A 13,356-nucleotide genomic window follows, 5' to 3' on the forward strand; every position below is an offset into this window, starting at 1 on the left:
AAGGGATCCGCTTGATTTCACTTCTTTAAAGCTTCTACTTCCATCCTGGCACTTGCACCTTGTCTTGGCCTTCCTGGTTCCTTTTACACACAGGCACTCGGGATCAAGGTGCTCCATCACCATGGAAACACAGATTTCCTCACCTTACCCGACTAGAGAACATGTATTGAGGCAAGGCACCTTCCTCTCTTTGCTGGTTATTTCCTTTGCTGTGCTGCTCCCTGCGGAATCCCTTGTGGGTCTGCTTGGTCATTGGGATTGATGTGATTATGTTGCTGTCTGTCAGTGTAGTAAGGATGTGCTGACTGGCCTTTTGTTTTTGTGTTGTCTGGACTGTTGGCCAATGAGGCTCAAAGTGATCTTTTCATAGAGTGGCAATTATCTTGTTATGTTGTGGTGATGTGTGTTGCATGGTCCTCTGACACAGCTCTGACCTGGATCTTCTTTTTGCTTGTGTTTTCCAGACAGGCCACAGCCACCATCGGGGAAGCCGTATGCATCAGCGCTGCAGGCAGAGACTCTCACGCTTTCCTGGTCTGGTCCCTGCTACGACGGAGGAAGTGCCATCCAGTACTACATTGTGGAAGTGAAAGGAGTGGGGGAATCTACGTGGCGTACACTGACAAATTCCTGCCTTAGCACCTCCTACCGCGTGAAGGACGGCTTGGAGCCGCAGAAGGAGTACCAGTTCAGGGTCCGTGCCGTGAACGCTCACGGAACCAGTGAACCTGGTGATCAATCGGCAGTCATAAAAATGGCCACGGAAGAAGGTGAGCCACGGGAATATTGACAGAGGGGTAATCACCACATAGGTGGCCAAGCCTTGCACACAGAATGACTGCGGCCGATTGGCCTAGAGGAAAATTGGCAGATTTTACAACCGCTCAGTGCCACTGACCAATTGATGGGTAGGGAGACCATATCCTGTGTGGTGTAAATGTCCTGTTGACGCAGAACCGTGATTGAGGTAGTGCTAGACACGCAGTAGGTCTACATACAAAATGGTAAGACCCTCTTGGAGTCCATCTTTACCACTATAGTTCTTACTCTACCTTCAAGCAAATGCAGGGATTTATGCCGCCAGATAATAAGGGAAATTGGCATCTCTCGTCCCTGAGACCTGGTTTGCTGCTTATAGGGCCAATCTGGCAGCAACCTAAGGATCTGCCTAGTATTGCCTTGCTGTAGAACTGGCCTCTCACTCCTTTGTGCCTCAGGAGTCTTTTTTTTGTATTAACATTTTTATTGAGATTTTAAACATATTCAAGGAAACATTAACAATCATAATGAACAAAACGAGCCTAAAACTAAGTTCATCACAGTTGAGTACCTAACACAATCATTAACCATAGTGCCTCGGGATTCTTTCAATGTCTCCATTTACTACCAGCCACCCCCACATCCAGCCTTCCTCCACAGTCCATGTCTTTAATTGCATAGTGTGCATTTACATAACTCAGGAATGTTTTTCCATCTTCTACTTCCTGCAAGCACATCGCCCGTTTCCCCCAGATGTCCTTGTCAGTAGATCTCGTCCTGCTTATAAAAAAAAGGCATGCAAGTGTCTTTTGGGCATCATGTCGCCAACTTCCAATTTTGGGAAGTGCTCTGTGAATATTATGGGGAGCGATTTAGAAGCTGGGTCAAGCCTACCTCCAGTTGAAGCAAAGGCTGTTAAGACTGTTCCCTGACCAACCCAACACCCCCCCCACTCTCACTTAGTTTAATCGGTGAAGCTCACTACATCTGTCCCCCACCCCCAATCCTCTTGATGCCGGTAGCAGTACTGACAGTGCCCGACTCCTTACACGCCTTGCTTTCTGACTTGCACCTGCAGCCAGACCTGCAAACCTGCCCTCTGTGAATGACGAGAGAATGACATTGAGGAGCTTCAGTCTCTGAATAGTGGAAACCTTCACATACATGTCTGAGGTCTGTAACACACCTAGTCTAATTCTGTTAGTGCTCAGATCTTAGAACCAAGCTGGACTGTTCAATGATGGGGAGCGGAAAGGCGGCCAGCTCTGAATGGACCAGGTGGAGAGGGTCTGAAAATATGGCAAATCTGAACTCGAGGTTGGTGGCTAAGACCAACTGCAAGAATCCATCTTGAGTAGGGTGCGCCTGCTTCAGATTTGTGGGCGGGCCTGCACCCCAGCTCTCCCTTGTTTGCTACAGTCTAAGCAATACAAACCCGAAATCTACAACACACGTGCTTCTATGCTTGGTCGAGATTTGTCTGCGCACCTCAAACACTTTCAGAGACCTTTTTGTCAAAGTATCTTCTTTTAGGCTTCTCGGTTAAACTAGACTTCCTCTGCAACCACAGGGGAAGGAGGTCAATAGATTTCCCAATTCATTTCTGGCAGCCTAGTCGCTCAACCCTAGATCCTCAGGGGTCGCAACTCGCCCCAGAGGTAAAGACTGATGTACATCTTGGAACTGGTTCTGCTAATGCCGAGTGGGCCAGTAGAGAGAACCCCACCATCCTCTGAGGTTCTGCAGCTCTGCGGTACTGACTCTAGCAATCTGGTGAGACTTTGGGACCTCTTGCTTAGTCTTGCTCTTGGGTGGATGGGTAGTTCAGCCCATAAAAGCTCATTTTGCCTCATCCAAGTTGTATTTAATTGGCTGCTTTTCCTGATAATTTTGCAACTTTGACCAATTTGATGAAGCCTAGGTTTTTAAAAATGTATTGGTCAGAAAACTAATCTTAACCTCTCTTTGCACTTATGTCTGTCAAGCTGCCCAGTGTGGGCTCTAAAACGACAGCTTGTAATCGCAAAAGGGCAAAATCCCTACCAAGCTTCTCCTATCACCTTAATCCCAGGCTTCTCCAGTAACCTTCCTCCTTAGAACTTGGCATGATTCAATCGGTTATCAATGAGGGTAAACTGACAGTACCCCATTCAATAAGTTTGGCTCTTGGCCATATGAACATGCCTGCTATGGGGCATGAACACAAGGATGGAAAACTCCAGCCAGATTGGTGGAACTTTGACTACAATTTTGCAGTGGCTCAAAGTTGGATGCCTCACCCCTCCCTCCATGGGAGATATTTGGCACATTTATTTTCTCTTTTGGATGGTCTTTTTGCCAAGTGACTCTTGGCGTCAGAATCCCATAATCTTCTTTTCTGTAATCCTCCCTCTAAATCCTCTTTAGGGATGGTCTTGAAAGACCAGTCCTTAGCAGAACTGCAGAATAAGGCAAGTCTTTGATAGGTCTTCGAAGGAAGCAACCAAAGTCCTCGTAGAATGTCTTCAATGCTGAATCCTCAACAAAGCAACCCTCCGAAAGGATTGCTCTTTTCCACCAGCATAGGTCCTGCCCCCTCCGATAAAGGGTTTGGGGTAATCTACAGACTTGGGGTAGCAGCTCCCAGGGAAACGAGGAACTGCCTGTGGCCAACTGTTTTAGGCTTCTTTTTTCCCTGCTCTCCCAATCCTTCATTTTCTCCTAATGCCGATATGTGCTTGCTTTCATTTGGAAAAGTGGTCTACGCCCCATACTCGTGGTGTGGTACCTTTAAGCAATTCCCTTAGCTGGCTACCCAATACTTGTTCAGACGCCCTTTGCAGACTAACCTATGCCTGCAAATATATGTGTGGGTAAACTCCAATAGCCTCACACTTTCCATTCATTGGGTCATGGAATAGTCCATTGCTTGCTTGCCTCTGGGGGATACCTTTCTCCTGCAATTAAGTGGTTTCCTTATTACGCCCCCTCAGCCTCCACCACTTTGTTTTGCTTCATCTAAAAATACAATCCAAGCTGAGGAGATCATTAAGGTGGAGATACTTCCTTTTGGCAGTGTTCTGGTGAAATCTCATTTTGTTTTCAAATAGGTGTAAGTTTTGGTGTGTCGGCACCTCCTTTGCTGTCAGCCCAAAAGGGATTGCCACACTCTCTACGGACTAGCCGTGTTCTCCATCCTTTCGTGGCGTCCCCAGGCTCCTGGGGACATAGTTTATGGTCACATAGGTCCATGACCAGGAAGATTTGTATTCAGAGCCATTGCCAGTGCAAGAGCAAGTGTTGCATGCTTTGGCGGGCACCGTCGCGAAGGATCCACGTTCATTCACCTTCTCTCGCGATGCTTTGTCACTAGGACTGTGGAATGCAGATATAATAATTGTCTTTGCATAAGGTTAGCTGCTAGGTATTATTTTCAGGTGCTCCTTCATTTGTGTGCTTTGGTTATAAGACTTCCCCAACTTTGGGATTACTTTGTCGGAGTTCTTTTGAAAGGTGATTAGTTTTATTTCTTTTTTCTGTTGCTATTCTCTTTCGTGGGGATTAGAAAACCGTACTACCAATCTTCTTTTGAGCCTTAACCTGTGTTTCATAAAAACAAAGTCGCCTACTAATTTCCCCCCACTGTTCTAATTCACACATTGTATGTGTTTGCTTCTTTTCCACCTGTTCTCCATAGGCAGAGCAGTTGCTGCTCATTTGTAATGCATACAAAACCTCCAACCTTTACCCCCTGGATCCCTCAAAGGTCCCCTCTGTGCATCGCACACATTGTGCAAGCTCCTTGTACGGAAGCCTCTAAATGCTCTACTGCTTAGTAGTTGGATTTTTCTGTGTTCATTCTTGAATGGACACAATCCCTCGAGGTCATCCCTACATCCTGAAACGCTCTCCTGTCTGGACTGGTCACTTATGTCTCTGGTAGAGCCGGAGAGACCACTACTAGTCTGTGTAAATGATGGAGCATGTGACTACATATTGATCAACTAAATTGCCTTTAAGAAATAAGGTCCATGTTGTGTGATCTGGTCCATCTGCAAAACTGTGGCAGAAGGTATGCGCTCCTATCCGGAGTGCCTACTGAGAAAGGCCTTGTTCTAAGTATCAGGCGACCCTTTGAGTGCAGCCTTCTAGGGACTGGTGACCCAGATCCTGGTGCTAGCCTTCATTGTGTGACGGGGTGCTGTACAAGTGTCTCACGTACAATTCCCTTGGGGTCTGTCATCCAGGTGAACAGGATACAGCCATCGCTATTGGATCCAGTTCATGGGGTTGGACCAGTGAGGGAGGATCACCTGGATGGGTGCTCCGCAGGAGTGGAAGTGGGACACTCATGGGTGAGACGCGGTATCCACCTTCTTTTAAAACCTGTTCCCCCATCCTACCCCGTAGGATATTCAAACACTCCACGCCCCCTTTTCCAACTCTTAACACTTTCGCACATCATGAAAGATGACGGACAAACACCAGAGCCATTTACCGGATGTGTCCAACACAAGGGTCAGGCAACTGACCATAATCACACACACACCTGACAGCCCTTTCCCTTCCCCAAAGGGATAAAAGGTGGAGCACAAGAGCACCATACAAGCAAGGCAGGCCGCACAATGAGACTGCTATCAACAGGCACGGCAGGTCAAGAGGAGGACAAAGATGCGTGAACCGAGGGGGAAATAGAAGCGACCTTGTCCTTTCCAACCAAGACTCTGGGAGACCTCTGTGGAAGAAATTGTAAGACCGCGAACAATAGCCCAAGTGTGTTGTAGCAGATGTCAATGGTACACGGAGTGTGCCTACGCTGATGAGCAGGACAGAGGGAGACGCCTGCTACCGTGGCACATGCCTTTACTCCCGATATGAAGAAAACTAAGCATTTCATAACAGCCGGTGAGTTGAGGGGAGGACCAATAAAGAAACCCAACTTTGTTGAACAAGAGTAACAAACGGCTGATTCCAGAATGTACAAAAACTATTGATGTAAAAGGGGAAAGCCAGCTACAGGTGAGCGAGGCACCACGCGGGTGCTCACTCGAGAAACTCTGGGCGATTACCCGACTGTTGAAATTACTATTACCAGAACACATTGGAAAAGGTGAGAAGAGGGTCAAGATGGTCATACAGGGGTCTAGTAAAATCCTCTGTACAGTTGAAAGTCTTCAACCGGCAGATGATCATGAAGAAGGGAAGTGAATCCCACATCATAAGAAAGTTGAAGGAACTGTGAGATTTGCAAGAGTGAACTCGAAGGAGGGATGCCGATGAAAAGGGCGAAGTCTAAAGTCCCAAAGGAACAGTGTGTTGACATGAACCCGGCAGAGGTGGTGCACATTGAAATGTTTGAAAAGACATTAAGATTTGAGAATATAAGCAGAGGCGATTGTGTTGAAAGCCATAGTGAACCCGACCGAGGGAGGCAAACAGTTGCGAAGGATCTGCACCTGGAAGAGGGGGATCCAGGGGTGAGAAACTCACACCCCAACATCACATGAATGCAACTGAGAAATTGTTTTGAATACAAGCCAAAGTAAACCCGATAGAGGGAGATGTATATTCGAGAGGGGTTTGAGAGCCGGAAGAGGAGGACCCAGGGGGTGAAGAATCGGCGCATCAAGTGCAACACAAAAGGAACTTTTTTTGTTTGTTGATTTTGTCCATCAGGCCATCGGAAGCAGGAACGCTAACCTCTAAAGGTCCTGATATCCTTAACTATTTCGGGATGTGAGCCTGGAAGAGGGGGAATCCCAAGGTAAAAAGTCACCCAACGAACACACAGTGAGAGGAACTTTAGTAGTTATTTTGAATACATCAGGCCCTCAAAGGCACGAGACTTTTTTCATCACAAGAGACTTGGCCATTGACGCTTCTGAAACCTGAGAACGGAATTGTCGTCTCCAGCTGAGAAAGCTTGAGCGTGTGCTATGCTCCAGAGTCCCGCCTTGTCCCGTGCTCAAAACGTGGGGGAGTCACGACTACCACATCCTGACATATATTATTTGTGAACACTTCTTTATTTCTTATGAGCCCTATCCCACTCTCTTAGCGTAAGGATTAGTAATACATTTTTCTTAGTATAGGCCTTTTTATTTGACAAGACGCCACTAGGCCTGCTTTATTTTGCCTTATTTGAGTTGATGGTCGTAGCTTGCTACCATCTTAGATTTAGGCTTAGATTAGGCATTTTTCCACCCTACCTATACAGTTTAATAAACACCTTGAAATGGGATCTCATTCTTGATACCATGCAATCCTTACAGTGCTCACATCTCTGCTTTATCATGAGTTCCAGTGCTTAATGTCCTGGGACCCATCACTTCAAAATAGCACACCTCTGCAGGCACGCCAGGTCATCTTAGAGCAGTGGTCTTCAAAAGTTTATGCCCTGGGCCCCCCCTGAGCAAAATCTGGGCAGGCCGGGCCCCCCCAAATGTGCCAGATGAACTTTTGCACACCGTCACCACACCCTATTCCCAGTACAGACCCTGGCCTCTCCCCACCCTGCTCCCACCACTATCCCAGTGCTCCCGCCCATCCTGCTCCCACCACAATCCCATAACACAATCATACACGCATCCATACACATATTTAAATAAAAAATAAATCGCCCTAAACGTACCTTCTTCAGCGGCCTGTGCGTGGTTGCTAAAATGCCCCGCTCCAGCTTGCTCAGGAGCACCCTCTCGCACATACATACATGCAGTGCCCCAGCCAACGTTTCCAACGAGCTATGCAAGGCTGGTGAAGCAAAACTCCCCCAGCGTTGCATGGCTCAATGATCATGTGCGGCTGGGGAACTGAACTGTCAAAGGCAAACAGTGTTTCCCTCTGACAGTTCAGCCAGCCCAGGGGCACTCCCTCAGCTGGAAAAAGCAGCTGAGGGAGTGCTCAGTGTTTCACTGGGCTGGCTCCTCAGCTCCTCTATAATGGGTGAGGTGGCCAGTGGGTGGACGCCCCCTCACCCATTATGGATGAGCCGACAGACTTGGACTGGCCTATAGGGCAATAGGGCGATGACCGTACCAACAATGCAAAATGCTAGTGTAGGCCAGTCAAAATGGGCCACTTTTTTGGCCAATATGGGCCAGTTTGAGGAGTTACTTCACTATGCAGCTAGTAGTTTTGACAATTATTGCTGAATAAACATTCTTGAAATATCACAATGTGTTTAGATTTGAACAAAAAACACCCCCTTGGGTACTATTCAAACAGTCAGTGACTAAAGGACTGAATATCCATTTGCAACTGCTGGGTACTTTTTCATTGGTGCCTAAGGCTGTTTTATGGTCCAGTCTGACCATGTGAGCTGCCTGAACAACCTGAAAACCTGTTGCTCGCAGCAGGGCCGGCCTAAGAAGCCTCAGCGCCCCAGGAAGCAAATCAAAGATTTGGCGGCCTTCCCCTTTGCACGCCCCTATTCATGCGGCAGGGCGCGTGGGAGCGCCAAATTTGTCAATAGACACGGCAGGTACCATGTTGTGGTTAAATGTGCACCGCTCTTGGGAGCGGAGTGCATTTCATTTCAATTGGGTGCCTGCCGTGAAAGACTCCCCCCAAGCTGGCATGGCAGGGGTCTAATGGCAGGGCTCCCCGACAGTTGCCCAGCCCGCCCTGCCCTAAGGCCGGCACTGGCTTGCAGGGCAGGATATTAGCCTGAACAGAGCCCCGCAAAGTTTGTCTTGCTGATGCACTGTTCCGCCCTGAGGCACAAACTCCCGGGGATAGGCCAGCCCAGAAGTCTTCAAAATGAACTACCAAGCTGCTCACCCACTATGCAGGCTCCCAAGCTGCAGCTCACGCTATTACACCAACCGCACTGTAGTCCCAAGTGGCAGCTCTCAACCCCGATGCAAACCGCTTTCTGTAGAAACAGCACGAGCCTCGCATCTTTTGGAGAAGCTGTCCAGCTAGGTATATATGTATTGGAGTGTACATAACTTGTTTTGTGAGGGTGAGTATTATGCTGCATGGCAAGGCAGTGAAACCAATATGCATGATTTGATCAACACGTTTTCATGCTGAACAACGTTCGCACCGATTTCAAATGCAAAACGTGGTGATTCTTAGATTCCCAAAATGCTCTTTGCTTTTATGCAAATCGATAGAATTGGGTTCCCTGAAGAGATGAGCGGTTTCTTGCCTTGTCTTTGCCCATTAGCCTCTCCCTCATGCCCTCCTCCCCAATCCACCCCTCTCACCCGTTTGTACAGAGGCCTGGTACAGAAGGCCTTTGTGGCAGTGCGGCATGACCCTGGTGCCTGTCACGGACCAGAGCAAATGCACAATGCGTACACACTGCCTGCACGCAGGCCGAAAAGGAGCCAACTGCTGGGAGCTGTTGCTCACAAAGGAAATCTTAAACCAGGGGCTAATCTGCGAGGCTGGCATTTTAATAATCGTTGTTGTGAGGCATGCGTCAGTGAACCTCTGGTGGGCCCGTGCCACCTGACCTGTGGCATTCTCCAGCCTGACACTTGCCCACTGTTTTTAAAGAGGTCTAGTGGCTTTTGATGAGTAGCCGTTTGTGCACCAGTTGAGTTCATCACACAAGCCGGATGTTTCCTGTTTTTGAAAAGCAGCATCATGCTCAAGAAGTTTGTTTTCCCTGCAGTTTGCTGTTGGAGAATACAGTGCTTGTGTGACTATCAACTTCCGGGGCACCAGTTGTCCAGGGCTGAATATCGGTTTCTAAACCATCAATCAGCCCCACACCTCTAGTACCAGGAGGGATCCGAACAGATTGGAAACACAAGCAAATTATAAACCTCCTTGTCCAATTTTGGTAACATGGATGAAACGGCAGGCTTATCTCAAAAGGTTGTGGATCGTTGGTTAGTTGCAACACAGTGAAAATAAAATTATTACCTAATCAAAGGGAATGTCCAGTCAAGGTTGTGTATACATCTACTTCATTATCATCACAACAGACAGTTCTAGCACACTACAAAATATAACCCACCCCATAAAGGACTGCAGAGCACTGACGGTTTCATGAAGGAAAGGGGATACACTCTGGATACTGATGGAAGGGTAGTCTGTAAAGTAATTAATGGCAGTGGTTCAAGGATACTTGGTTTCAGCACAGAGGGAGTAATGGGTCGTAAAATGTCACTACGGCCTTCGGAGAAGGACCAGGGGGACAGAACCACAATGTACCTTCTGCTTGTGGAAGTTCTTGGTGCTAGACAGTGTAGAGGTGGTTTTAGGGCGCTTTGCAGCTTCTGCGACCGAGTTCAAGATGAGAGGCAGGGCAGTTCGGCGAGCGAGGCTGGACGGCCAGCTGCAGGCTGGCCTGCACAGCGGCTCAGGAATCGTTCTCAGTGCTGGTTGGCGGGCCTAAAGCACTGGTAGAGTTGTCTCGGACGGTGTGAGTGACTTCAGCATAGCAACAGTCAGCAGTGCGGTTGGTTGCAGCTCAAAGAGCTCAACTGGTTCAACAATGTCCTGTAAGGTGGCACTGGTTGATGCTGGTCGATGCACTCCCCCTTGCTTCTTCACTGGGTTTGTGTCATCCTTTTAAGGTGGACGGCCCAAAGTTGAGGCGAGTGTTGCATTGCAGCCAACTGCCTTGTCCTTGGTTTGGTTCACAGACTCTCTGGCACTTCCCACCTACGAATCTTGCTTGCAGAGCCTAGCAGGGCAAGCTGTGTGTTGGCTGGGTACCAGTTCTGGAGCTACTGGAAGGTCCTCTGGATTCAGTATCTCCTGCTGTTTCCTGGGAAATGTTAAGGAGAGGGATCTTGCTTCCCTCTTTGGAAATCCTGGCCTTCCTTCACTGGCGGGAGCTGTAAGGCAGACTGTACCTTCAGCCAGGGTCCAATGCTGAGTTATTCTTGTTACTCCTTGCAAATTCTTCAGATGATCTGCCCAAAAGAGGGGCTCAGCCCTCCTCTTCAAGCCAAATGGGCCCCAGTGATTGGTTTAGGCTAAACCTACTTTAATGAAAGAATCCTGGGTCCCCACCAACAGTCTCCTGTATGCATGAGGTCATAACCAGAGTGTTTTGCAATGGAAAGGTGGAAAGGGTAAAGAGGTGAAAACATGTAATACTAAGTCCCACCCATCTTCCTGTCTGTTGTGGATCTCTCTAGTTAATGGAGCTCTCTGTTGTTCCTGATTAAAGTGGCAGGTCTCACTTGAACCCACCAGAGAACAGACTTTCTGTCTCCATTCAGAAGGTATGAGTATGTGGATTGATGGAGCCCCCCTCCCGGGACTACTACTGTAAACATGCAGTCCCAGACATGATACTTCACTGGCCCTGATAATGAGGGGTGGGATCTAGCTTCAGGTTGACACGGTGCATATCGCAAGAGGTTGGGGTTTACAGTCTTTTATTTTAGCCTCTGCAGCCAGGCTCCATGTGGGCCTGTTTAAAGTATACTCTATTTCTATGTTAATTGCTGCCACCATCTGCAGTGCTTACAGAAAAGGACAGAGCTGATCCATGGAGCCTTTGATAGTTTATTAGGATGGCCATGGCAGGAGGAAGGTTTTGTCTTTCGCCTTCTGGGATGCCTTGATGGATTCTTGGCTGTCATATTCCAACTAAATATGACTGAGGGGACGGCACCTGTAGGCTGTATCCACCCAGAGTACACAGGTCTATGTGTCTATGTGTATGTCATGCAGTGAGCATAGGAACATGTATGTGGATTAGCCCCACACATTTTCTAGAGGTTGTTTTACCATCTTTCAATTACATTTAAAATTTCAAAAAAGCCCAGGCGAGTGCACACCCACTGTGCGTATGGTTGAATTCCTCACAGCTCAGAGGCATTGCACTGTATGGACGCATGTCCTCTGAGTGTTCAGCGACCATATAAGCTCTCACAGTCCCTGCTAGTCCTTTGGCAGAATGGCGTTGGCTTGCATGGAAACTACTTTTGTCAGGTGTATTTATGACTGTGAGTAGGACTTTGGGGGCAAACCATTCTAAAATCTTCAGCCAATGGAAGCTCATTTTGCTTCAGCTATGACCTAGGAAAAGGAGAGCTTGAAGCCTTACACCCGGGGTTTGAGACCTTTGGCTCGACAGATATTTGGACTACAAATCCCGTCCGCATTAGCCATTGCAGCCAATAGTGAGGGATCATGGGATGCTTGCACCATAACATCTGGTGAGGCACAGCTTACAGACCCCTGCTGACTGAAGTCCACATTCCTATCCTTGTTAGTTTTCATGTGGCCAGTCGGAGACAGCTGGGAAGGGGTTTCCTTTGCCTTTTGCCTCATTCATGTTTGCCGTTTTATCATTTGCACGTCTTCTGAGAGAGAACCATCTCTGAGCTAACCCTCAAAGCAGAATTTATTTTTTTCTCCTTTCGGTGACCGTGGCCTACTTTGATTATCATCTTCTACCAAATTTATGATGATCCTGTCTTAAGCACGACTTTGCATATGGGAGAAAACACCAATTTTCTCCAATGGATGGACTAAAATTGGTCTTCGCCCAGACACATAAAACACCAATCTCCTTTGACTAAATGATCCATTCAGCTTGGAACGCCTGTCTGGGATCTTCGTAATGTAGTTTCAAGCCTCTTAAAGTAACTGCGGGGGTGGGTGGGACTAGTCTTGAAGTGACTCTGGGGTGGGGGGGCTTCTTCAACTCTATTTTCCAGATTTCTTGTTTGCTTTTTACATCTTTGCCCTAATTCGTGGACTGGTCTCCTCCCCCTCCCCCGGTGTTCCTCCATCCCCACTAATCCCCACATCTCCTCCACCTTGTCTCTTCTTCCGCCCCCCTACATTTTCTTTTGAAACTTGATAATAATGGATTGCATTTTATGGTGTCATATACCCTTAAATGCGGTTGGTTAACATGTCTGGATAATGACCACACCCCACGAATGTTACTCAACAGAATCCCATTCAATTTCTTTGATATTCTGTTGGATTGTTTTCTATTTTTGCTGATGTCATTTTGATCACTGCGTTTATACATAAGGATTCAATATATATACTAGTTAAGAATATTGGGACCTAATATCTCTGTTTCTGAATAGGTCCCGAGTTTTACCTTATCCGTCGTGTTGATGTCACCAATTCAGAGAGTAGTATCTGAGGCAGAATTTAGTCATTCTGTTCTGATCCTGGAGGTCCTAACCAGGTTTAGGTTTGTGAAATCTTGTGCTTCCTGTATTTGAAAGATGCCCTTGTTCACTGAAGGCTGTAGTGCAGTGCTTGGTACGAAGGGATGGTCTTGACTGGTCTGTGGCCTCGTTCTTTTCAGGGTTATATTGTCTTGAGTGGTCGGGGGTCTTTGCTTGGACATGGTGGTTTAGGGGTCTTGGTTTGCGATGCCTAGAGGGGTGCAACTTGTTTAGTCTGGGGGGCAGTCTTGGCTTGATGGTTCTGTGGGTACTTGCTGTGACTCCCCAGGGAGGGGTAAGGGGAGAGGAGAGGACTTGTTGTGTATGTGGGCTGAAGGGACTAGTTCTTTCAATAGAGACTTATTTATACATTTCTTCCTCTCTAGATGCCATCAACAACGAGCCCTTCGATTATCAGCAAGTTGTCATCAATACCACCGAGAAGGTGTTGGACCTGTATACCCAGCTGGAGAAACTAGGCGTGTAAGCATAGCCGGGCATTGAAAGATCA

The 13,356-nt window shown here is 47.6% G+C and overlaps 1 protein-coding gene across 4 annotated transcripts in view; it reads left to right on the forward strand.

Annotated features, from left to right (window-relative positions):
• The window catches only part of LOC138521418 (myosin light chain kinase, smooth muscle-like), a 604,815-nt gene that overhangs the window by 561,597 nt on the left and 29,862 nt on the right, over positions 1 to 13,356 (forward strand). For all 4 annotated transcript variants that reach the window (XM_069634224.1, XM_069634225.1, XM_069634226.1 and 1 more), the window contains 2 exons: positions 465 to 770; positions 13,232 to 13,328. In XM_069634224.1, coding sequence (XP_069490325.1) covers positions 465 to 770; positions 13,232 to 13,328 — 403 coding nt within the window. The remainder of the gene's footprint in view (positions 1 to 464; positions 771 to 13,231; positions 13,329 to 13,356) is intronic.

The sequence above is a fragment of the Ambystoma mexicanum genome, chromosome 13 (genome assembly GCF_040938575.1).
Source record: "Ambystoma mexicanum isolate Mex_15411 chromosome 13, UKY_AmexF1_1, whole genome shotgun sequence".
In the NCBI taxonomy this organism is placed as follows: Eukaryota; Metazoa; Chordata; class Amphibia; order Caudata; family Ambystomatidae; genus Ambystoma; species Ambystoma mexicanum.